The sequence below is a fragment of the Solanum tuberosum genome, unplaced genomic scaffold, assembly GCF_000226075.1.
Source record: "Solanum tuberosum cultivar DM 1-3 516 R44 unplaced genomic scaffold, SolTub_3.0 scf00399, whole genome shotgun sequence".
NCBI classification, from domain to species: Eukaryota; Viridiplantae; Streptophyta; class Magnoliopsida; order Solanales; family Solanaceae; genus Solanum; species Solanum tuberosum.
The window spans coordinates 166,986-194,846 of record NW_006239335.1 but is presented as its reverse complement, the minus strand read 5'-3'; the positions used below and the strand labels follow the sequence as shown (position 1 = coordinate 194,846).

The 27,861-nt window shown below is 35.2% G+C and overlaps 1 protein-coding gene across 1 annotated transcript in view; it reads right to left on the bottom strand.

The window, feature by feature from the left end:
* The window catches only part of LOC102594185 (phosphatidylinositol 4-kinase alpha 1), a 46,302-nt gene extending 32,261 nt beyond the window's left edge, over window positions 1-14,041 (bottom strand). The window contains exons 1-5 of the mRNA XM_006362653.2: window positions 13,013-14,041; window positions 12,476-12,817; window positions 12,243-12,398; window positions 365-535; window positions 70-228 (exon numbers count right to left, since the gene is read on the bottom strand). Of these exons, the coding sequence (XP_006362715.1) occupies window positions 70-228; window positions 365-535; window positions 12,243-12,398; window positions 12,476-12,817; window positions 13,013-13,828 (1,644 nt within the window). The 5' untranslated portion in view covers window positions 13,829-14,041. The remainder of the gene's footprint in view (window positions 1-69; window positions 229-364; window positions 536-12,242; window positions 12,399-12,475; window positions 12,818-13,012) is intronic.
* Window positions 14,042-27,861: the final 13,820 nt, after the last annotated feature.

Genomic DNA, 27,861 nt, shown 5'->3' with positions numbered 1-27,861 from the left:
GCAGTAGACCAATAACAGATTATCAGGGAGAAGTAATGATATAATATGATAAAAGCATCACGTGCTCACCTCAACGCGTTCTGTTGTGGCCTCTGGAGCTGCGGTATTACTTTCAGCTGAGCCAACAGCAGCAAGCTTACTTAAGTAACTCCTTGTCATCAGAACAATAGCTTCACGATAGGACTTCTCAAAACCTAAACTTGCCATACGAGCAACAGCATCAAGAAGCTGCAGCAACTCAACAAAAACATGTGACTCAGAAAGTAGTTCAATAGCTCAGTTCGGGGAAATGACTTTCAAAACTTGAACAAATGAAGTAGAGATACAAGTGCACTATGTTTGTGATGAAAAGAGAGCCTCATACTCGGAGTCTCAATAAGCCTGGTATCGACGCATCACGCTCCTCTAAGCTTTCAATGAATTTCGGCAATATCATATCCACAACTTCAGGCCTCTTAACTGAAGAATTTAGATCAGCTAGTAACCTTATAACGTTTAACTGCAGGGAAGGAGCTGTGTGGTTCTCTCTCTCTACCTGGAAATGTGAGCATTTGCAGACAACATTAAAAAAAAAAGGAGATAATAAAGAAACACTAGAAGAATTAAGCAATATGTTCCCGAGAAGAGACAAAATACATATAAGCCTCTTAGGTGGCTGTGACCATATTCTCTGAGATTCCCCCACTTTCGTTCGTAGAGATATTTCATGAAGATAAAGCATTTGAAAAAGAGATGAAATTGAGAAAATAATTTTTGATTGTTAAGGGAATAAATATATAAGCATCTACTTTGTCACAGGCCAACCAGAAAGATGTTTGTCTACTGGCACAAGCATGCATTGGATCATCAAGCTGTGGATTTCAAACCTCTAATTGAGAAACTCAAATATTCCAAACCTGTACTTGAGCCATAGGTTTTGTAACCTTAACACTGGATAAGAACAAAAACTTAAATCTAAATGGATGCATATAAGCTATTGAAGTATTAGATTCCGTTACTTATCATCTGAAAATGTCAAGAAAAAGAGCCAAAAACATTCTCAAGTCAAAGGAAAACTAACTTCGATTTTTTTTCTTGATAATTACACTAAGACCTCATTTGTTTTAGATTAAGACGTCTGAATTCGAACACATCTGAATATTAAAATGGACATTAAGATTTAGATATTTGAATTTAAATACACATTTGAATATTAACATGTTGTATTAAGATGATAGATCCAAACACCAGATAATTAAGATATGTTTTCAATATCTGAATGTATAAACTTGTATTTATTCAAAAATTAATTTAAAAAAAATTAATAAAATACTAAATAAATATTCTACTATATTAACAAAATATTTTTAAAAAAATCATATGGTTGGTGGTGGTGGCGATGGCTAGTGTGGTGGTTGTGGATGTCGATTAGTGATGGTGGTGGTTGCGGGTATTACCTAGTGGTGATGGTGGCTAATACAATGTTGTCAAAGGTGTGCTTAAGCCCTAAAGCAAGGCACAAAACATGTTGAGTGTTTGTGTCACTTTATGGGTATTTCAGTGTCGTCATCAAGAATCTACAGCATGCTTTTCATATCCAATGGAGCAATCCTGAAGATGTGAACAATTATAATTTCACTTTGTCATAAAAAAAAAATCAATTCTTTGTAGTATATTTATTATTCATGTTTTTGCTTATTAATCTTGGACTACACATACATATTTGTACTTCTTCTCCATTTGCACCTTTTTCATTTAAGCAAACGCTTTGCTTGCGCTTGCAGCACCCAAGGACCTTAGAGCATTTTGGTGCTTTTTGCTTTAGATAACACCGGGCTACCAATATGGTTGATGGTGGTAGTTGGTGGTGGTGGTTGATAATTGTAGTGGATAATGGTAATAGCTACTGGTGGTGGTGAATGCTGACAATGATATATAGTGGTGAGTGATGGTGGTGATTGGTGTGATATTGGTGTGTTATCACTCCTTAGTCTCCCAATGGTTAACAGTAGTAATAATTTCTTTCTAGTAGTTATTTGAGTTTCTCATTCTAGTAGTAGCTATTTCTTTGTAGTAGTTTGCAGTTACTCATTCCAGTAATGTTAGGAAGCCATGTCCTAGTTTCTAGGGGTAGTTATCTTGTACTGTATTTAAAACTCTCAGTTTACTGCATGAATCTAAGCAGAAAATCATCTAGTTTTGAGTACTTTAACTCAAGATATTGCAGTTTCTCTCTTAACAAAACAACCTTATAGGTCGAAAAAAAAACCTCTTTCCAGCTCCTAATACACTCTACATTAACTTTGATTTTGTTTTGCAAAGTCCCATAACTAGATCCATAACAAGGAACCGTAACAACTTGGTATCAAAGCCGGGAGTTATGGGAGACCAAATTTAACATCAACTAACACAATTGTTGAACTTGCTCCAAGAAGAATGTGCAGCCAATTTAGCCAGGGAGCAACAAATGCTCGCGTGGATGCACTCACAAAGGATTTAGCAAATTCAAAGATCGATTCTGATCCAACTGAACACACCAATCAGAATCGTGACTGGAAGGGTAAAACTAGAGTGGCAGAGACCCTTTGGGATGGTTGAACAGATGTGAACACTTATTTCGACACCAACAAACGTCAAAAGAATAAAAGGTTAAACTTCCTTCTTTTCATTTGGAGGGCAATGCACAACTTTGGTTTCTTCAACTAGAGACAGATATGCCTCAACTATCTTGGGATGAATTCAAACGTCGTTGCAACTTCATTTTGGGCCACCAATCAGAAGCCAGAAATTGGGAGAATTAACTAAGTTACGCCAGATCGGGTCTGTGGCAGATTGCCAAGAAAAGTTTAAGCAGTTAATTTCGTGGGCTGGTACACTCACATAGTCGCAAAAAATTGAACTTTATATTAGTGGTCTTACTGATTATATAGCAATTGAGGTTGAGTTGAATAATCCTCTAGATTTGGCTACATCAATGAGTTTATCCCGGCTTTATGAACCCAAGGAACAACCCATTTGTTTGCAATTGTTAGATGCTTGCATATCAAACTTGAAAGACAGCAAATTCTAACCTCAACAACATGCCAAATTTGTGAAGAAACTGACCAGATTTGAAATGGAGGAAGGCATCTTAAGGGACTTTGTTTCAACTGTGATGAACCATTCACTCAAGGACATCAATGCAAGAAATTATTTTGGATTAACTCTATATACGATGAGGAAGAAGTTGTTGAAAAAGAGGAAAATAATAATACTTTCCATACTTAGCGCTTGAGGACAGGGGCAATTTGAAGGAGGGGAGTAATGTTATCACTTGTTAGTCTCCCATTGGTTAACAGTAGTAATTACTTGTAGTTATTTCTTTCTAGTAGTTATTTGTAGTTTCTCATTCTAGTAGTAGTTATTTATTTGATGGAGTTTGCAATTTCTCACTCCAGTATTGTTAGGAAGTCATGTCCTAGTTTCTAGGGGTAGTTATCTGGAAAGTACTATATTTAAAACTTAGGTCATTGCATGAAATCTAAACTGAAAATAATCTAGCTTTTGAGTCTTTAACTCAATAGATTGTAGGTTCTCTCTTAACGAACCAGCACCATAGGTCGAAAAAGAAAATCTCAACGTCCTCGCTGAATTTTGCCCCACCGAATGGGATTCTCCTAGACTCAGCACTGAGGTTTACCCCGCCTTACCGGGAGTTGCCTAAACCCAGTTGAACTCTGGCCTACATCGACAAGGCTAACATAGGAGTGGCTCTGGTACATTTGTAACGGCCCAACCCTCTAGTGATATTGTCCGCTCTGTCCTAGGCCCGAACGGCTTCAAAATGTTTCACTAGTTGGTAATGTTTGCTTACTTCTATACCCAACATCTCTCCAGTGTTTTAAAAGACTCCTAATACACTTTACATTAACTCTAATTTTGCCTTCCAACATCCCATAACTAGATCCATAACAGGAAACTGTAACAAGGTGGTTGATGGTGATGCTTTTAAATAGTGGCTAGTGGTGGTGACAGTTGATTGTAGTAGTTGGTAACAGTGGTGGTTGTGGCTAAAGATGATAGTTGTAGGTGGTACTAATTGATAATGGTGTACGACAGTGGCACTAGTTGATAATGGTGTACGACAGTGGCACTAGTTGATAATGGTGTACGACAGTGGCACTAGTTGATAATGGTGTACGACAGTGGCACTAGTTGATAATGGTGTACGACAGTGGCACTAGTTGATAATGGTGTACGACAGTGGCACTAGTTGATAATGGTGTACGACAGTGGCACTAGTTGATAATGGTGTACGACAGTGGCACTAGTTGATAATGGTGTACGACAGTGGCACTAGTTGATAATGGTGTACGACAGTGGCACTAGTTGATAATGGTGTACGACAGTGGCACTAGTTGATAATGGTGTACGACAGTGGCACTAGTTGATAATGGTGTACGACAGTGGCACTAGTTGATAATGGTGTACGACAGTGGCACTAGTTGATAATGGTGTACGACAGTGGCACTAGTTGATAATGGTGTACGACAGTGGCACTAGTTGATAATGGTGTACGACAGTGGCACTAGTTGATAATGGTGTACGACAGTGGCACTAGTTGATAATGGTGTACGACAGTGGCACTAGTTGATAATGGTGTACGACAGTGGCACTAGTTGATAATGGTGTACGACAGTGGCACTAGTTGATAATGGTGTACGACAGTGGCACTAGTTGATAATGGTGGGGGATGGCAATAATGATGAATAGATTGAATTGGTGCACTGCCATTTTTGTAAAAATCCGTGAATAGACATATCAATAATTTTAAGACTTTGTTAAAAAAATTGATTATTCAGATCTATTCAAACTCATTAAGTGGTTGTAACATTAAAATTTAAAAAAAGCTTAATGGTTAAGGCCACATTTGTTTGCACTTAATGGAGACCTGAATTTGAATGGTTCAAACCCAAGGCCATTAAGTGCATTTGTTTTTATTAGATTTAAACACTTATTTGGTCTGATTAAGTCTTAATCATTAAGATCTTGAACAAAGTTTTGATATCACTATGAGGCATATTTGTGTGGATACTTTTCAACACCACACTCTATCCACAATCGCTAGCCGCCACCACCACTAACCACCTCTACCATCATAACCTTCACTATCATTACTGTCGCCAACCACCAATCACTTATATCATCACAAGCACCACTGCAACATCATCGTTATCAACTACTATTGTCGGTCGCTACCAAACCTATCACCTTTCATCATTGTTTATTCACTACCACCATTGTCAAACATGCTATTGTCGCCCAACCACCTTTGCCAGGACAACCAGCATTGGCAACCATCAGCGTTGACAACTACTATTGTTAGTCACTACCACACCTACCACTTCCATCATTATAATTATTTTCCATTGTCACCACCACCACCATCGCCACCTACACCACCATCACTGTCAGCCACTACCACTATTGCGGTCAATCCCTACTACTAACCACCTCCACTATTATAACTAGCACCAGTACCAACTACCATCAACACATTGTCAACCACTACACATGCTTCAATCACCACTATTAATACCGCCAACTACTAATATCAACCAACTTCACCATCACTACAACACCAACCAACTCTACCACCATTACTAGCCACTAAAAGCAACCATTACCACCACCACAATACAAACCATTTCTAACATTTTTAGCGAACATAAATGTTTTAAATTCTTTTTATCAAATAGTGATTTTATTTTATCAAATTTATATTTTTCTCATATTTAATTACTTTTTTATTTGAATCATATATTTTTATGTTTACAAAAAAAATAAAGGGGTAGTTTCAAATACATACAGTAAAGTAATTAGTTTACAACAAATATAGTCATGTTTTACTTACATAAAAGATAGCCAAAAATCATTGAAAATATACAATGACCATACAGTATAGCTTGCCAAAAGTCAATGAAAGTATATACTGACTATACAATGTAGCTTACCTATACATGAGTTATACATTGAATATACATTATAATACACTCAAAAAGCTTAATATAGCTTAACTATACATGAAATATACACTAAGTATACATAAAATATACACATACTATTCAATCTCAATCACGAATCACCTCTAAACAGTTCCAACATTTAGATATTAAATCCTCTTGATGTTTCGAGTCATGTTTGCGATGGATCAATTTTTTAAAAAGAAGAAGAAGAGAAAGAACTGAAAGAAAGAATTGGAAGAAGAAGAAGAACCGGAAGAAGAGACAACAGCAACGATGACAATGAAGGTCGAGAAGAAATTGACCATTTTTCGGTAATCAAATTGACCGAATGGTTATTTGATGTTATTATCCCATAAATAAATTGTCCACATTCCGATGTTGAAAAACAAATACTCTTAATCATTCACCCTTCGGGATGGGCCAGTGATTTGGGCTTGGGACTTCCATGTTGGAGGTCTTAAGTTTGAAACCCCTTGCCAGCGAAAGCAAGGGGTTTGCCTTCTGGGTCGAGCACGTCAGACCGGGCTTGCCTAGTGCGGGTTACCTCTCATGTGTGGTTTGCGAGCTATTGCATAGGAGAGAGGGTTTTACCCTGTGTGCACCCAAAGGGTAGCGGCTGCGGGTTTCCCTTGTCATAAAAAAAAATACTCTTAATCATTCGGTGCTCAGATCTAGATACAACATCGTAAGCATTCATATGTGCATTCAAATTTAGACATTTAAATTTAAGGAAAACAAATGAGGCCTAATATCTTAATGATTAAGGTTCAAACCAAAAAAAAAACAGACTTACGATTAAGATGAAGACCTTTCAAAGGGAGACAAATTATGGATGCAGTCTTGATTGCCAATGAAGCTGTTGATTCCAGAGTTAAGAAGAAGAAGCCACGCATTCTCTGTAAGTTGGACATAGAGAAAGTTTATGACCACGTTAATTGGAGATACCTTATGAAGGTATTAGAAATGATGGGTTTTGGGCAAAAGTGGTTTAAGTGGATGGAGCAATGTATTTCAGCAGTCTGATTTTCAGTTCTAGTTAATGGTTCTCCAACAGGATTCTTCCAATCATATAGAGGACTCAGGCAAGGTGACCCTCTGTCACCTTTTCTGTTCCTAATTGCTATGGAAGGACTGAATAACATGATCAAGACAGCCAAATTATGAGGTTGGATAAAGGGTTTTGAAGTGGCTAGAGAAGGGATTGACAGTCTGGAAGTGACACATCTACAATATGCAGATGACACACTTATTTTTTGTGATGCTGAGGAAGATCAACTAAAGCACTTAAGACTGATTTTGGTCCTGTTTGAAGGGGTCTCTGGTCTACATATTAACTGGAGAAAGAGTTTAATGAACCCTATTAATGTAGTCAACAACATGAGTTGGTTAGCAACAATCCTTGGAGGTGAAGTTGGCACTCTGCCAACTACATACTTGGGATTACCTTTAGGAGCCAAATCTATGTCCATAGATATATGGAACAATGTGATCGAGAAGTGTGAAAAAAAACTAGCCAGGTGGAAAACACAATACTTGTCTATGGGTGGAAGATTGACACTAATCAATTCAGTACTTGATGCTCTTCCAACTTACATGATGTCCCTTTTTCCTATCCCACCAGGGGTCACCAAGAGGCTGGACAGTATTAGAAGGAAATTTTTGTGGCAGGGCAATAAGGAAAAGAAAGGATTTCACTTGGTAAAGTGGAAATCAGTGATAACTGGGAAGAAAAATGGTGGTCTGGGGATTAAGAACCTAAACTTGCAAAGTAAAGCTCTTCAAATGAAATGGTTATGGAAGTATGCAAATGGTAACCAACTGTTGTGGGAAAGGGTGATTTTGAGGCTAAATATATACCAGACAAATGGATGACCAAAGAGGTGACTACTCCTTATGGAGTCAGCCTTTGGAGGTCCATTAGTAATCTATGGGATGAAGTGAAGAACAACTCAAAGGTGAAAGTTTTTGATGGGAGAAAGACTATGTTTTTGGAAGGATAATTGGAATGAGAAAGGCAACTTGGAAGAGTTATTTCCTGATGTTTACAACTTAGTTACATTTCAGCAAGGGTTTATAGCAGATTTATGGACACCCTACAGGGGTGGAACTTCAACTTCAGAAGACATCTAAAATGACTGGGAGGTTCAGAGAGTAGCCGATTTTCTAACACAGTGGAACCTTTCAATGGACTTCAAACAGGGAAGGATGTTCTATGGTGGACAAGGATGTTCTATAGTGGACAGGAAACAATAGAGGAGTATATAAAGATAATAGAGCTTATAAGCTAATGGATCAGACAAACCAACAAATTAAAATTGGCCATGGAACAAATTTGGAAAAGCAGAATACCCTACAAAGTATCTTGCTTTGTCTGGTTGTTGGCCAAGGAAGCAGCTCTTACTCAAGACAATGTCATGAAGAGAGGGATAACCTTATGCTCTAGATGCTTTCTCTGTGGAGAGACTTTAGAGAATGTGAATCATCTGTTTCTACACTGCAAGTACACTCAACAATTATGGAGGATTTTTTTGAGTCACAAAGGCATCTCCTGGACTATGCCTGGGAAAGTTTCTGAGGCTTTAAAGAGCTGGGAGGAAGCAGGAGTACTGGCAAAAGCAGAGGCAGATGGAGACTTATCCCTGCTTCAATATGGTGGGCAATATGGAAAGAGAGGAACTCTAGGTGTTTTGAGAGCATAGAAAACGGTGTGCAGAAAGTGAAGCTCAACTGCATTTTGCTATTATGTTTTTTGGTGTAATCAGTTATACTCAAATGATACTGTCTCTATAATTGATGTTTTATACTCAATTTAGCCATAGAGCAGTAAGAATTTGGGGCTTTTGTATATAAGGTTTCAATACAACCCATGTACTGTTTTGTGATATAATACAACCTTACGAAGTTCAAAAAAAAAAAGATGAAGACCTTCCTCAACTTCTTTTATCAAAAAGTAAACTACAACACTTACATGGAACAACAAGCAACACTTTCAGTTCCCAAAATCCTTTCCTTTTGGGAGCCTATGGGAAAATTAAAAAAAATTAACAAAGCAGATTCAATTACACAAGACTTTCTTTTTTATGAAAATCACGAAGACATGAAATGCCAAAAGTTTTGTCCTTGCAATGTGAAAGAGTGCATTAAGAGCCCGTTTGGATTGGCTTAATAAAAGAGTTTTTAAGTCAAAAAATAAAAAGTAGGGAAGGTCCTACTTTTGGTTTTTAACTTATTTTAAGACATTTTTAACTTTATTTTAACTTTGCCAAACACTCTCAAAAAAACTAAAATGACTTAAAAGTAGGTTTAACCATCTTTTAAGTCAATCCAAACAGGCCCTTATTTTATATAATCGGAACTAGAGAAAGATTCGCGCAGGGAGGGTAGAGAGGATGAAACACAACAATTGTCCCCTTCAGTAATCTTAGGCTTAAAACAACCATATCTCAGATAAAAGAAAAGTTCACAGACTAATCTTTAACTCACAAACTTGATAACATAGTCTCAGTTCCAGAATAATACGTTTTTTTTTTTTTAAATGGTGAGTTTGTAATTCCAGGATAATAGACAAAAGTTCAAATTGTCAGTAATTGAAGCAGAACTCAAGGAAAATAGACTCTGGAGTTGGGTCACAAGGAAGCTAGAATCCACTGGAGTAAAAAAAAAAACAGGGAGAAAGATGGACGAATTAGTTTTCTTTTAACTGTAAGATCACGTGAACTGTAGAAGTCTTCACACATAAATCGAAGATACTGACACATATTCAATGACATAATCCCTGATCTTTTTAAAAAGATTATAGAACATCAGTATAATCCCTGACTTAATTACAGTCAAAAGTGTCTTCATTACTCCAAGTTATCTACATGGAGAAGTGGACATGAAATTATCAACTTCCAGCAAATTTTAGAGGGAGAGTGAGAGGGAGAATGGTATTAATTATAGTGTGCTAGATGCTCTCCCAACATTCTAATTGTTTTACTTCCCTATGACACCAAAGAAAGACTTGGAAGCAGCTACTCTTACCAAAGATGGAGGTCTAAGCATAAGGAATCTATGGATGCATGCAGTATGAAAGTCTATTGTTTTAAATCCTATGGAGGTTTAATCATGAAGGCGCTCAATGGATGAAAGTTGTATCAGCTAAAATTGGTAAACTAAACACTAGGCACACTTAAGTTGTGGCTCCCATGGATTGGGGTTTGAAAGCCATAAGGAATCAATGGGATGCATTCTCTTAAAGTGCAAGTTAAAGGTGGGTAATGGAAGATGAATATATTTTTGGCACAAAACATAGATGGGATTCACGCCCTTTAAGGACAAATTTCCAGACATTTTTAGATTTGATTAAGATGCCGATGCTACCTTAGAGCAATGCAAAGGTGAGACAGTAGGAATATAAGGTTCAGAAGAGACTGCAACGGTTGGGAGGTTCAAAGGATGTTACAACTGCCTGGTTGCCCAGAATGTACTGTGGAGCTATCTGAGGAACCTGATAAAATAATTTGGTTTTATAGCAGTAATGTTATGTTCTCTGTAACAATTGCTACAGAAGTTTGCTACTTCAAGCAACAAAGATAAGTTCCCATGGAAAAGGACTTGGAGGCTGACAATAATGCAATGTGATTCACAAGAACCTACAGGGGTCTTAACTTCTGTAGCAGATGTCATATGAGCGGGAATGAAGTGGAGACAACAGGTCATCTCTTCATGCACTATCACATTTGCATTTCAGATGTGGGGCTTATTTCTCAGTATCTTTGGAGTGGTGTGGTTAATATCTGCTTCAGACAAATATCCTCTTTATTAGTGATCAGCAAAAGGATGTCAAAGTTACTGGAGTATGTTGCCATTTATTTGCTTCAGGTATTATGGGAGGACAAAAATAGAAGATGTTTGGAAGAGAAAGCTCAAGACATAAATAGTTTGAAATACAAATGCTTAGAGTTGTTAGCCTTGTTGTAAATGGAAAGATGTGCATGAAGGGTGTGGCCTAGTGGTCAATGAAATGGTTGAGAGCCATGAGGTCTCAAGTTCAAATCCCAACAAATCCCAACAGAGAAAAACACTAGGTGATTCTTCCCATCTGTCCTTGCCTTGGTCGAAAGAGTTACCTAGTACCTGTTGTTGGTGGGAGGTGGTAGGTATCCCATGGAATTAATCGAGGTGAGCGAAAGCTGGGCCGGACAACACGGTCATCAAAAAAAAAAAAGTAGATGTTTTGATAAGAGTTTTTCCAACTTTTTTCAAGCTTAGCCTGCTTTGCGCATAGTTTGCGTATATTCTTACACCCTCGTGTTGCTGGTTTTACTGCCACAAGATTCTTACTTTACCTATCAAATTAAAAAGAGAGGAAGAAATAGATGGCAGATTCTTCTTTTGTGGACTATCAATGTGAGTCAGGCACATAAATAAAACTAAAAAGAACAAATAAAAGGGCTAGAAAGTTACTATCCATAGTAATCAATGTGCTTATCCAAATATGTCCAGCATAATAGTGTAATCATGGCGTAAGACACTCTTTAAAAACTGTTTCAGCTGTCATATGGTGAAGTTTGGCTAGAAAGAATAGATTTTTAAGGCAAAAAGGAAGATGTAATTCACCTTAATTATGGGTCTATTTTTTGTTATCTTTTTGGTGCAGGCAGATTTAGCCACATAATACAAATTGTTGGGAAATACTTCTAGAGTAACGATAAAGGAAAAATATATGTTCCTTCCAAATGAGTAAACTACTTCTTAACTTCACAATCCACATCATTTCATTCTGGGATCTAATACCACAATATGGACCCTACAGTAGTTCCATAGACAAAAATAACAACCAACACAATGACCAGTATAGAGAAAAGAATAGACAACAAATAGATGTCGTAAAAAGCTCTGTATACAATTTCTAAGTGAAATCTCTAACTGTTACTCCATCAAAATTCACTAATTTTTACCATATCCAGGGGCAACAGACATCCCCGAATGTAATGTTTGGGATACATATCAGAAGAAACAAGAGAAATTATTTATACCACATCAAATGATAGGTAAACCACCTTCTACCATCCAGAATTGATTCCATTTGCTACAAGCAGAGCAAACAATAAGTGATTTTAGCTTGGAAATCATTATACCTAGTGACTCCAGACAGCAAGTAGTGTTTAGTACCTCTTAATTCATCAACAAACATCCATTCTCCCTTTCCACTAGTTAATGATTAGCGTGTGCAGGTTACTCAAACTTCTAGGTAAACGGCAAGATAAAACTAACCTCTTCATCATAACCATTCCTTTCACAAATAGGAAATCCCATTATAAAGGTGTCCACAGGAGATCGATCCTTGTTCCATCCAAATTGAATTATCTCACAACTTGTCTTCAACACACTTTCAAACATGGGCCCCTGGTTGCTGCCCCAAGTGTCTGTCTGTGGTATAAAAACACCATAATCAAGTTATGCTAGATTCTCTTATCAGCACACCTAACGTAAACCAAATATTGTACCTGAGCACAAGTCGCCAACACAAGAGACTTAAACCGAATGAGCAGCACCCGAAGCATCTGACCATCACGAGCAACAGCGGCATGAGAAATTCCAGAAAGCAAGGAGCTGAACAGCTCTTCACATGCTCTCCACTTTCGCCAAACTGAAAATAAACAGGCCTCTGCAGCCCCTATCAATGAAGCAAGAGCTCCCTGCAACAATTTTTTTGATGATTTTCCATCCAAATCAAGGGAAGCGAGGGCTTTAATCTGCAACCTGGCTGCTGCTTGATAAGCAGCAAGCTTGGCGTTGATCCTAACTTTCAGTGACTGCCCTTGTTCGGACCAGTCACGCTTCCTTATCTGCCAGTCAACCAAGTAGACCACCCTTTTCAGTAACATTTTCATCTTTTCTTCCAAAGAACGATACCACAGATTTAACAGAATAAAGTGCAATTAAATCATGCTTCTCCTGGACTACCCTTACAACTTCTATCCTAAACAGAAAAAATAGCCACACAACTGTAACAGAATAAAAGCAATATCTTGATGGTTTACCTTTAAGAATGTTACCATTGACTGAAATTGCTGCTTTACAATACCTCTGACACTTTCCAATAGATTGGCATCAATAGAGACTTTTTCCAGGACATTTCCTATCAATTTCAATGCTATTTCTTGTTTCTCAATCCTATCGATGTGCTCCTCTTCGAATGAGGCAATAGCTCGTTTCTCGGCAGCATCTCCTCCTCCATCACTGTACCCACTACTTGCAGGTAATAAATCTACATTGCTCATACTCATTGGTGAACTATGAGAGGAAGTTGCGAGCTCTTGTGGTACAAAATTGTCAAACTGCTCAAGCAGAGCTAAAACCAATTTGTTGGCATCATCAGGAGGAATAGGAGGGAAATGATAACACATTGCTTTCAAAACAGCCTTTGAAACTCCGAAATCTCCATTGGGATTACCTAAAGCTGATATAAGAATATCCCCTGTGAATCTAGCAACGTCAGTAGAAAATTCTGGAGATAATTCAGATGCTTTACAGATATATTCCAAGAATTCACGGAAAAAGGAAAGAATAGTGTCGTTTGTAAAAGATTGTGGCCAAAAAGATGGGTTAAAAGATGAAGGAATTGAACGATAGAAAGCAAGAAGGATTGATTTGGGCATTTCATCAGAATGATTAGGGCATTTAGAGAGAAATCGTGCAACAGCGAGTATGGCATTGAGTTGAGACCTGGAAACCCTAGGAGATCCAACAAGTAGAGCTTCAGGAGGAGGGCATCTACCACATATCCATGCTAGTTTATCCACGAATTGAGCTGGGTTTTGTGCGATTAAATCACATAGCTCAGTCATTGACTCCATTTTTTTCTTATTTGAAGAAAAATCACAACTTTACTAGTCGGGAGGGCCCGATCGCTGCCGGAAAATGTAGATAATGGAGGGGAAATCAACGTGTGATTGTTTGGTGCAATTTCTGAATTCCGATGCCGGCTCTCGTCGACTACTTCTTCTTCTTCTTTTTTTTGAATTTTTGTTTTCTTCTTCTTTTTTTTCAGTTTGGGGAAAGTTCCATTTTATTTTTTATTTTATTTTATTTTATTCTTACACACATTCGTACAAACAAGACTAGTTTTTCTTTTTCCTAAGTTTTTATACCTGCGCGAATCATTCCGTAAAATAAGCTCTACTTCCTGTTCTCAGTATTTAACTCCTTACTCACAGCATTTTACTTTTAAGAAATCTAACAATATATTGCGTTTAACATTAAGGGAGAATTAATTTAAATTGTTCAATATTTGAAAAGTATTTACGACCTGTAGCAACATAATCCTTTTAATCCGTATTTCACACGAAGTGACTAACCGTTTTATAAATTTGTTATTAGTTAAAAAAATAAAAATTATTTTTATTATTGTTATAAAATCAAGCTCAGAAAATATAACTATAAAGAAAAGAAAACAAGATAAGTAGATGAAGGAAAAGATATTTCTTCTTCTTCAAGTGTGTCATACATTACATGGAGAATGATATCTCTATTTATAAGTAAAGAAATCGCTTCAAAGGCCACCATGAAAAGTGCCAAATTAATAGATACATTGTTATCCCAAAAAGGTTTATATCACCTTAGGAACACACATACATGAATGTTAGTTCATGAATAAACTAAATGGACAATCCACTATTCAATGGATTTATAACACTCTACCTTGGATGTCTATAGATAATGTGTCTTGTTAAAACCTTACTAGGAAAAACCATGTGGGGAAAATTCTAGTGAAGGAAAAAGAGTACACATCTTTTAATATGCATTATTTGTTGCCTTATTAAAAATCATACCAAAAAAATTCAGTGGGACAAAACCTCAGTCAAGGAAAAAAGAGTGCAACACATATTATACTCCCTTGATTAAAACATCACTTAATATCTTGTGGTGATGTCATCCAATCTTATATACCAGCTACTCAAATATTGATATTGGCAGTGTTTTTGTGATTACATCACATTTACGAAGATGTTGTATTGCTGAACTCATCCCGATATATCATTTTCTGGTTTCATGGATATGATGAGGCTATGAGCCTAGCCGGATACATTCTTGAAAATCCTATATTCATGGCCTCGTTGTTATAAGTAAATTACTCATCCAACTTGTTTATAGCAATAATCATTTTGTGGACACTTTCATTTGCAGTTGATTGTCTTGTAGAATAACTTCATAAATGTCATTGATGTCATTTCAACGTCTTCTCGTTGGGGAAGAACGGAATCTTGTCAATAAACTCACTGCATAATATTTAATCGCATATAGCAAGGTGCAATAGTGTCTCAATTGACTGATATATGGAGTTTCATCACTACAAAGTTCTTCATCCTTCTCTTGAGGTCGAAATGGATCTTTATTTATGTCAAGCGATATCATAATCATTGGGGTACTCAATGAATGTGATTTATTCATGTGAAATCGAATAAAAAAATTTCTATATATGTTGATTGATGGACAAATATTTCATTTGTCAAATTCTCACTCTGTAGTTCAAGACAAAATTATGTCTTACCAAAATCTTTTCATTTTAGATTCCCTTTCAAACACTCAACAGCCTTTGAAAGCTCTTTAAGAGTGCTAATAATGTTCAAGTCATCAACATACACAACTATTATAACAAATTTAGATCCTGACCTTTTTAATAAAAATGCAAGGACAAAGAGAGTCATTTTTTATACAACTTTCTTCCCTGATTATTTCAATCCATATAAGGATTCTTGAAGCTTTATTAGAAAAGTTTCTTTCAAACTTTTATATGCTTCAGGCACCTTGAATGCTTCAAGGATTGTTATATAATCTTCATTGTCTAGCTAGACATGACAATTATTCATTATGCATTCAAGTTTTTCCTATGTTGCCAGATCAAAACAAATCATTGCATCCACCATAGGAGAAAACATCTCCTATAATGTCAGGGTTTTTGCCAAAAATATTTATACCCCAAGGCACAAGTCGTACTTGATATCTTATGATTATACTATCGCATAATAATTTATTAGTACCCCACTAACATTATACCTTGATATATGGACTATCAGTCCAAAATGTTACTTTTTTAAGTGAAACCAAATATACTTGAATATTGCATTTATTTGGCCAATCATTTATTTGTCCATATTATATGATATATTTGAATTCAAGATCCTCATCTCCATTTATATCATTGAGCGCTACTTCATATCAAAGATACTATCAACAGTTATTTGATATCGATTCCAATATGACATAACTTATCGAGATCTCTTCATTTTTCATCATTTCAGGTACATGAATCTTTATTAATATTTTTATGAAGTGTTATGTCGTTGTGCTCCTTTAAAGCACTTCCTTCATTATCTTGACCATCTTAATCTTTGCTCCTCTCATTCCTCAAGGAGCTTTATATTTGGAATCGACCGGTCCATCACACTTCAATCATATCATAGACTTTTTTCCTTCAAGGACTTCTCATTGGAGCATGCTGAACTATAACATAGGGTTAGTAAATTTATTTGGAAATAGATTTGCAACACTATGCAAATGAATTATCCATTGAACTTCAAATTCACATTTTTTAACGAGGATCTAGCTAATTCATAATTCACCTCACACGTAATTTTCAGTTGTCAATCATCTCTCCCTCTAATGTTAGAAAATCTAACATTCATCCCAACCTTATTTGGAAATTCATCTTTGTGTGTGGTGGAGCAATTAAAATTATAACCGCATATTCAACATTTTAGATGAAAATTATTTGGTTCCTGGACCTGAACCAATTTTGATAGGAAAACCTTGTTGGTTTGATGCATACACGTGATATTACATGTTAAATAAATTCATCTCATACCAATGTTCTTTTGGGAGATTTGTTTTCATTACCAATGATTTAGTTATAATTGGAGGCATACAATTTCTGCTAAACCAACCAGCATTATCTACATAATTTTACATTTTGAAGCTATGCTCTTGATTTAACAATTCAAGCAAACAAGCTTACAAAATCCAATTTGTAAGTTGATAGCAAAGCACATGGAACCATGCCATGGATGCAACTATTGAAATTATATAGTTACAAATGGACCACATGGCAGGTGAACAGGCTCATATTCACCTTTTTAAATGTTACCAAAATTTCAAGGAATACAATCTCAACCTTAGTGTATCACCTCGGTTTTATAAAGAGCTAAATCTAGAAAGAACTAAATTGGAAAGATCTAAATTGAGAATGGTGCAAGTTAGTCTTCAATTGTGAGTTTTGGGTCAACTTGAAACAACCATAACTTTCAGTACATGATGAGTTAGGTAAGCCATAATGTATTAAATGAAATATCTTTGATTCATCTTTTCAACGACGCTGAGTTTGCTAAATTCCGAGTTCGGATGAAGGAGATATGCCCGTTTGAGTGTAGCCTATCTAGTTAAGGAAATTCATCCGTTTTAAGGAGGGGTATTTTGGTTTTTTCCTTACCCCATTAGTCTTAAACGTTTTTCTCTTCAAATTAGGTGTCAAAGCTGATTAAAATCAGTTTTCACTCAAATCTAAAAATGTTTGGAAAACTAGGGCAAAGTTCAAGAGGGGAAAATAGGAGTTTCAAGAAGTTCTTCAAGATTTCGGGGAAATCGCCAAGAACTTCGTTCTTTCGAGGTATGTAAGCTTTCATAATGATGGGTTTTTTAACCCTCGTGTCAATCATGTGATTTTCATCCATAATTTTGTTCTTGAGGTTGATTGATTTGAATTCTTGAGAAGTTTTTCAGGTTTTAGCTTCATCTTTGTCAATGGAGTCTTGTTGAGTTTTTGAGGTGAGGTTCTTGCGAATGAGTGTTGTTGTTGGTGGGTTTTGTGTGGATTTTTGTTGTAATTGAGTTGGGTTTATGATCTTAAAATATTTTGAAGAAGTTCATTTGATTCTAAACGGGTTAGGCCTCAGAATAGAGAAGAATAATTCGTCAAAAATCTGGGTAGAGGAGTGGGGCGCCAGGCCAGCATAGCACCCAATAGTAGTTTGGGTCCTGGTGCACCGTGCCACTCAGTGCTCCCCAAACCACCTTCAGTAGTTTGGGGTTGGTTCCCCGCACCACTCAATGCACCAGGATCGCCAGGTCCCTTACCCTTTTGATTTTTCTTCTGTGTGAATTTCCTCGAATTGTACCTATGCTCTCTTCTTGATTTCCACACTTAAAATCTTTATTAATCCTTAAGATATCATCCATATCCAAATCATAACTCTTGAATTCACTTTTCAAATTCAAGATAGAGTTGAGAGTAAAGTTCGAGGGAGTCCTTTGAATCGTTTTGAGAAGTCTTGTACAATCTTTTTTAAAAAAATATTAAGACTTGATTACTTGAGTATGAGGATGAGGAGAGTTGAGTTCATGTTTTCAAAATGAATATATGGGGGACTAAGTATCCCCAAGTGTAAATGCTTTTATATTTAAAGCGAGAGGAAATCTTGATTTCCAAATGAGTTCATGAGGAGTTTTGAGCACTATCTCTTTTAAGAGAATCTTTTGAGTAATAAACTCAAAGTTTGAAGATGAGGAAATGTTTTTAGACATATGAGCATGAGTTATATTATTGGGAGTAGTATTGAGCACCGATATAGGGATGAGTTCAGACAACTCAAAATCATCATAAACCATGTATGCCAACATGTGTAAAGGATTATACTTTTTAGATGATTCCTTATTGCTTTTAACCATAGTTTAGTGGATCCACTTAGTTGAGGATGTCTTATACTTCAGCAAGGTATATGACAGTTCTAGCAGCGTGGGCGAGGCGTTTAATCATCACATAGCTCATAGTGATGGTTGTCGGTTAGAGAATCTCCCAAATAAGAGTAAAGAGTTTATTATTGTATTTTTAAATATAATGAGGTATTACCTACTGTTTTGAAAGCTTTCTTTATACTGCATCTTTATTGTTGCTTTTATATTGAATTGAGTTGAGTTGAGGTGAGTATGTTCTTCTTTTTTATCAGTTCAAGCATCTGTCTGTGCTCTAGAGTTCCCCTTTCATGCTCATACATTCAATGTACTAACGCCATTTGACCTACATCTTTTTATGATGCAGATACATGTATTCATGGTTATCAATAAGTGCTTCGTTGATACCACTTGCAGTTCCAGATTTACTTTGGTGAGCCTCTTTCCTTTCAGAGGGTTCCACATTTACTTCAAATTTTGTTAGAATGTCGTGGGTCTTGTCCCGACTTGCATCTCAGTATTCTAGAGGTTTCGTAGACTGTAGTAGTTGAGGAGTTTTTTTTCTCATTCTCCCTTGTTGTTTTAAAGACTACGAGTTGAACATTTATGTTCATTTGAGTATATTGAACTAAACTATTTCATTTACAATATTCTTATGAGTTAAAGTTGTGTATTAAGTTACTATATTGTTAAGTAAGTCTTCTGCTGAGTTGTGTCAGACCAAGGGTTCTCTTGGGGGCCAGCAATGGTTCTCGAGTGTCGGTCGCTTCCAGGGTGTAGACTCGGGGCGTGACACTGTAATTCCCCAGAAACTATTAGACCAAACTAGAGCCTCTAGCTAAGGCTCTAAGGTTTGATGTATAAGGAATAGAATCATAGATGAGACTTTCTGTGCTTAGAATGAGGGGTTTAGTGGTTAAACGTCAAGGAACGTGTTAGACCCCATAGATTAGAATAATATCTAAGGTTTGGGTAAGGGTTGCAAGGGCAAGTGTCAAGGCAAGGGGGTAAAGTCTAAGCAAAAGGCCAAGGCGGCCCAACCTTGGCCATGCACTGCCTATGGTTCACAACCAGTGGTCTTGACCACGGTCCGTGAAGACCCCTTAGAGTCATGGGAGGCAAGGTCCTTAGGCCTAGCTACTGCCTAAGGGACCACGACCATTACCACGACCCGTTGTCTTGACCACGGATCGTGGGAGGTCCCGTGGTCATGCCTTAGCATTGTGGGAGTTTGGCAAGTTGAGGGGAGCCACTGGTCAAGGGACCACGGGCACCACCACGGGCCGTGGTGCCCTTGACGGCTCGTGAAGAGGGGCGTGACCCCTGGCAAGGAGTTGCCTAGTTGAGGGTTATTTGGTAATTTCCAAAATGATTAATTAATTAAATGGGTCATTTTATATGAGTTTTATTCACCTATATAAGGTATTTTAAGTCATTAGCCCCCAATTTTAAGTCATTTTTCACAAGACCCAAATCTAAACCCCAAATCACTCCTCTCTCAAATATTTCTCTCTCTAGAAAACCTCCATTGAAGAAGAAAAAGCTAAAGTTTGAAGCTAAGGTCAAGAACAAAGACTCCCATTATTGAAGGCTTGTGCTAAGGCTTTTATTAAGGTATGTTTAGCTTTTCATCTATGGATTCTTCCACCCATAGAGTCCCCAAGAAATTTCCCCAAATTTGTGAAGAAGAACCCCAATCTAAGCTAGGGTTTCTTCTAATGTGTGGGTATGACTCCAATTGGTTGGATAATACTTATATTTGATTAATTTAGTGTTGATTCATGATATTATGATGAATTTATGTGAATTCCATAGTTAACCCTAGAAATCAAAGTATGTGGGTTTATATCTTGTGAAGAGAAATTGATAATTCTTGATAGATCTTCTAGAATTGTTATCATGTATAGAACTTGTTCAAGAATATGAATATGAAAGCATGAATTGATACTAGATTTATGAATGTATGGCATACCATGAATGGTAGTGATTGGATTTGGGACTTTATGATGAATTATGCTTAGAATTGCCTATGATTAAGGCTTGTGACTAATATGTCTTGTGATCTAGACTAGTATGATAATTGTGGAGTAAAGCTTGAAGGTAGGGCTTGAAGTCATAATGTTGATCACTAGGGCTTATAGAGTAAGTCTAATATGATGAGATAGCTTGCATGAATTGGTATACAAATAGATAGTGTTGTGGTGGAAGGCTTTTACCCACATGACCTACTCAGAACTATATGAATGCTAGTATGTAGAATGTGAAAGGTCTTCTCACATAGAATGGTTCTAGACTAAAGGGTTAATCACCTAAAATGAATCAAATCATGTTAGAATAGAATAGCTTGAAGTTATGACATATGATCCCTTCATGTATAGCTTGTTTGAATAGCATGAGTTAGTAGTTCTCATGGTAGCTTGGGATTGAGGAATGTTACTCTCCTAAGGTTATCTTGAATTAGTATTGGTAGGATGCTCTTCATGGTAGCTTGAATTAGCATTTGTGGGATGCTTTTCATGGTAGCTTGCATTAGAGTAGGCATGGTAGCTTAGGATTGGGGATATATACTCTCCTAAGGGTAGCTTGAACTAGCATTGTTAGAATGCCTTCATGGTAGCATGACTTGGTTAGGCCAGACATTTCATGGTAGCTTAGGATTGAGGATTCATACTCTCCTAAGGATAGCTTAGGATTGAGGGCTTATACTCTCCCAAGGATAGCTTAGGGTTGAGGATTCATACTCCCCTAAGGGTAGCATGCATCATATTGAATGTTTCCATGGTAGCTAAGTTGGAATACTTGTATTCTTCCTTGTATAGCTTGGTTTACATGTTAGTGTGCTTTCCATGGTAGTTAGGTCTAGCCTAGTAGAGTGCTATTCTTTGATAGTCTAGAATGATAAATAGTAAGCATTGAGTAAGATAGCCTAAGGAAGTACTTAGTGTGAATGGTAGTGTGGGATGCCATTCATACATGGCACAAGTATGACTTGAAGCTACTTATGAAGTGATTCTTTATGTGGTGTATGCTTACCTTGGATTGTTGCTATAGTTGCCTTCCATGATATGATTGACTTAAGATGATAGTTCATTGTCTTTATGAAGTAGGTCAAGAATGACACCTATGACTAGTAAGCATGAATAGAGTGATGTCAAGATATGCTTAGTGTGAGTGGTATTATGGGATGCCACTCATGCATTGCACAAGGGTGCCTTGAGGTTACTTAGGAGTATAGTGCTCTTATGACATGAAAACCTAGGTCTTGACTATGAATGTGAACTATGCCCAAGAATGACCAAGAAGAGGTACTTAGCTTGGATGGTATTATGGGATGCTATTCTTGCCTTGCACATGTATGCTTTGAGGTGGCTTGTGAAGTAGTTCTCTTGTAATATGAAAAACTAAAGGTTGAAGTATGTAAACATGAAAGTCTAAGTAAAGACTATGCCATGAACATGAATTATCTCCTATGCTCATTAACTATGTCTTACATTGACTTATGATGATATGATGCTTATGTTGGAGATTATGCTATGACCATGTTATTATCTCTTATGTCATGTCTTATGTTGACTAACCATTTTGAGATGCTCTTATGATGTTGTGCTAGCTTTCATACTTGGTACATTTTGTACTAACACATATTGCCTACATTCTAATCAAATGCAGGGTTTCGGAGATTGAGTTGCTTGAAGGCTAGGTTTCTAAAGTGCAAGGAGACTTGAAGATTTGGTGAGTCCTCATAGTTTCGAGGACAAACCCATTATTCCTTTATGTCATTTCTTTATGTTTTAGACTTTGTATGGGCTGCGTCCCAAGAGTTTTATTCAAGAGTTTAATATATGGTTTGAGACAAAGGTTATAGTAAAGACTTCCGCTTGCTTATGAAAATGTTTTTGATTGTATGGTTTTAAAGAAGTTTTAAATTTCCCGTACTTTTCTAGTATCTTATGTTATGATTATGCTAAGGGCTTGTATGAGACCCCTTCGGGGTCAAGTACGCCATGCTAGGTCTAGGGGGTACCCCTGGGTCGTGACATGCACTTAGTTGATACAATGATATTTTATCATGAGTACAAGCATCACAGGAGAATTCTTGAAGATTTTTTTTATTTCTTCAATATATAGCCACGTGAATTCTTAATTACTTTTGCATCATATTTTAACCGAAATGGTCAATCGGTTATGCCAACTAATTTTTATCCCAGTAAACTTTTAGTTTACTTTTGCATGTGATTCCATCATCATGATCATGTTTGTATATAACAAACATGAGGAAAAGACGAGTAACCTTTTAGATAAATACTTATAACCCGCTTTGGTTGTAGTAATATGAAGATATTAAATCTCTCATACTTTATAGTCTCAATATTTCTTTTTAATTCATCTAAAACTTAAAAGTTTCTTTCGAGACTTACTACAATCTCAATATTATTCCTTTGATAATAACACAATAACTCTTTAGAGCTTACAATTAATTTTGTGTATTATCACATATTCCATGACACCATTCATATGGTGAACATCTCCTTCAAGGAAAAAATTATATTATTATTTTCATGGTCAAAATTATTAGAGGCAAGACATGCTCCTTACTTTACTTTTGTCGAACCACAGGTACACAACCAATGACAAATTTATATTGCCATATAATAATATTATTTTGTCATGGCCACAACCTTTATAGGCAAGAATTACTTCTTTCTTCTGCCATTTCGGTAGTTCACAATAAACATATCATAATATTTATGACGTATAAACGTACACGACATTACCATTCCTTCCAAATTTATTTATTTATTTTTGTCCAACCTCTCGTAGAGGTGAGTTGTGGCATATTTCTAACCATACATGAATATGTTCCTATTTATATGTATACTAGTTTTTCGACACGTGCAACACACATGATTATAAATTCAGAAAATTTAATCGAAGATTTTAATAATAAGCTTTACACAAAATAATAGTGCAGATTCTTTTGTGAATATTTAATGTGGATCGTCATATATATCTCTTATTCACACAAACCTATGAAGATGGTCAATGAAAATTTTTATTAGTTAAATGCAATAATGTATATATTTATTTCAATTTGATGAGGTTCAATCATGTAATTAGTTTCATCTCACTAATGTTACCTTATAGACGATATTTGTTGTTTATTTTTCTTGTCATCTAACCAGATGTGCTTTGCACGTGTATTCCACTTAATCTTTTTAGATGTCATATGAACATAGGGAGAACAACTAAATTTTATCTTTAGAACTATTTTTGTATAATATTTTTTATTTTATAAGTTATAACAGAATATATGATGTTCTTTTTGTTGGCTCTCATATTTGACTTCTTGATTGACTGTGTACATAAATCAAACATAGTTATCAGACTCTCCATAGTTAATTGAGAAAGGTTTCCTTTTTTTTTTTACCAAAAAACTAAAAATTAAAATTAAAGAATATATTGTATTTGTAAAATCATATATATAATCACTTGTTTATCTTACACCCAACAAAGATATAGTTCATATATTTATAAATAATTTTCAATTTATTCAACCAAGCATGATTCGTCCAAGGAAAAATAAAAGCACCATGTTATCACGTATATAGAGACGGTATAATAATATGAAAAAAATTTAGTCAAAATTTAATATAATGAAAGATGGAAGATAGAAGTAATTAATTTAATAACTATGTGAATTCATAATATTACAACTTAAGAATGTAAAAGAGTGTGAATAACATTTGCAATAATTAGTAAAAACTAAGAGAATTTATAATGTTAGAACTAAAGAACTAATGTGCAGTAGATGAATTTCTAATAAAATTTATACTTACATAAATAAATAGGACTTTTAATTAATAATACTATTATTTTTTATAGTTATTAGATTTTAATTTAGTGTAGGGACAAAATGAAAATGTTTATTCCATATTACTGAATATAATTTATTTTCTTAATGATAAATATTAAATGGTTCATATATATTCACATATTTTCACATTTGTTTCGAGTTTTTTTAAAAAAAAAAGAACTCGGAAAATTTTAAAATAATATATTTTGACATTAGAAGATCCTGTTAACTTGATAATATATTCGTGACATATATAAATATCTACCCAAATATATATATATATATATAATTAGAATAGTGGTACCTCATATTCCGCTAAACTTTAAACTCACTCAACGACAATAAATCACACAGAATGTTTTAAAATGCAAGAACAAGAAGAGTAGAAGATTAAAAAAAAATTGTGGTTGGAAAATGAGAGGAAACCCCTCTATGTCAACCAAGGTAGTACGAACAAGTGTTTTTCGTGTCATATCTGAAAAGTCATGACATTTCCGAGAAGTCACAACCCTTTGGAAAAGTCACAACTTATTGAAAAAGTCACAAATCTTTGGAAAAGTCACAACTCTTTGGAAAAGTCACGACTCTTTGGAAAAATCACAACCCTTTGGAAAAAGTCACAACCTATCAGAAAAGTTACAACTCATCGAAAAAGTCACAACCTAAGTAAGGGATATTATAGTAATTTAGCATTCAAGTTAGGAGTTCATGCTTATAAAGTAATAAATAAATATATATATATATATATATATATTCATATTTTGACACATTAACTTTCAATAATGGGCAAACATTCACGATGCTTATTACAAGTCACAATCTCTTTATGAGTTGATCATAACCATTTATACGTGTCATACCTTTATATTTGACATATTTACATGACCCACCTCAACATCACTTTGAAAGGTAAAGTGCACCACCACTTTTTTTTTATTTTTATTTTGATGGAGGATTTGTAAAATTATCAAATTATTAGTTCATACGAGAACCACATGTCCAATGACCTTTCATATTATTTTGATGACAAAAATTACCTTCACATTTTGAAGGATTATTTTGAGAACTCATAGTGTTCTTTTCACCACAATATTATTATTATTATTATTATTATTATTATTATTATTATTATTATTATTATTATTATTATTATTATTATTATTATTATTATTTCATCCTTCCATGCCCTTATTCATACATTCAATCACTTTTCCACTTTCAGACTTATTATTCGTTGCTATCACATTCATACGATAGAATGAAGCAAATCAATTGGGCAGATTTCAAAGTAATCATATACTGCTACCACATTCTCTAAATTTCATGACTTTTCATAAAAGATATATTATTTTTGCCTTAGTCATCATTATATCATCACTATGGTGCATCGAGACTCAAATTCAATGTCTTATCCAAATAAAGGTGTGTTAGAAACTCGAACCCAATATTTTATCATTATGATACATCAGAATCTTAACTCAATAGCTTATAATATTGTGGTGCATCGAGACATTAATATGATATCTCACCCTCTTGATTCATTGAAACTTAAATCCATTGTTTACCCTCATCCAATGACATAATAGGTCAAATGTCATTCATATGCAATTAGTATGAACCAATAAAAATAATACTCAATGCACCAAACCTTTTATTTGAGTTATCAACTTATTGACACATAAAGAGGCTAGACAATTCTCACTATAAATAATAAATATATTACACGCAGATAAGCATACACACAAAATAATTGAATACATTTATCAACTCCAAAATAGATTCACTAGTGATCAACTTTGTCATTTACTATATTTCTTTACAATTTATTCTTATTTTATATGAATGCCTCAAAAATGATTTCATTGTATAGTTGCACACTAATAAAAATATTTATCACACTATAATAAAATTGGTTACTGCCGTTCCAATTTCCTTGTGAAGTACCCTTAGAGTTCCATACACATCTAAAAAACATCAACTAGCTTATGAAATAGCTAAAGTAATATTTAATGTTAACCAACGAATTGCTCAAAATGACAACAATGAGCATAATCATAAAGAAAACATAAAATAGGTTCAAATATACAATAGGAAAAATACATAATACTAGTTACTCACCTTGTTAAAAAAAATCAACACAACCTCAACAATCAATAGTATTAATAACTTACCTTATTTCGGAGAGCAAATAAAACATAATCTTGAAATGATAAAGTGATTAGAACTCCGTGGTGATAACGTGTTATAAAATCAATCTAAGAACATATAACTATAAAGAGAAGAAGATAAGATGAGTAGATGAAGGAGAAGATTTTTTTCATATTCAAGTGTGTCATACATGGAGAATGATATCTCTATTTATAAGTAGAGAAATAACTTTAAAGGCTACCATGGTAAATTCTAAATTAATAGATACATTGTTATCCGAAAAAGGTTCATATCACCTTGGAAATTATAACAATTGAGAAATCAGAGACCAAAAAGAGTTGAAAACTATTCTGTATTTCTGTGCTTTACAGTTGATAAACTATCCACTATTTATATACAAAGGTACAAGCATGATTCTAGCACAATATCATATCATATCTTGCACAATATCAATGGTGTGATTGTGCTTAGTTAAATTAGAATATTATCCCGAATATTTAAAATCATATAAGATATTTGGAATAATAACATATATGATTTGGAATTATATCAGATATGATTTGGAATCATATCTAATATGGTCAACATCCCCTCTCAAATTGATGATACTTATCAAGAAGTATTAATTTGGATAATAGGAATTGGTGTCTCCTCCTTGCCATCGCTTTTGTAAACAAGTCTGCCAATCGATCATGCGACGTGATATGTCGAAGACTAATGACTTGGATATTTAGTTAACTACGGTTACACTTACACCAAGAACTCCTATTCTATTGCATCAAGAGCTGATCAACAACAAGTTCTCGAATTTAATGGCAGTCCAATTCAATGTGTTTTGTGTTCTCATGGTGGATCAAATTTGTTGCTATTTGTATTGCACTAGTATTGTCAGCATGTAATGTAGTGGAACCATCAACAGAGATATGAAGTTCTGCCATCAATCAACGTATCCACACAATTTCAGAGCAATCAGCTGACATTAATCTATATTCTGCCTCCATTGATGATTTTGAAATTCTCGGCTGCTTCTTGCACTTCCATGAGACATGTTCCTAGTTAACATACACCATCCTATCGTAGACTTTCAGAGTTTGCACATCCTACCCAATCTGCATCTGCATACCCTTCGAGATTTAGAGATGATGTTGAATTAAAGAAAAGACC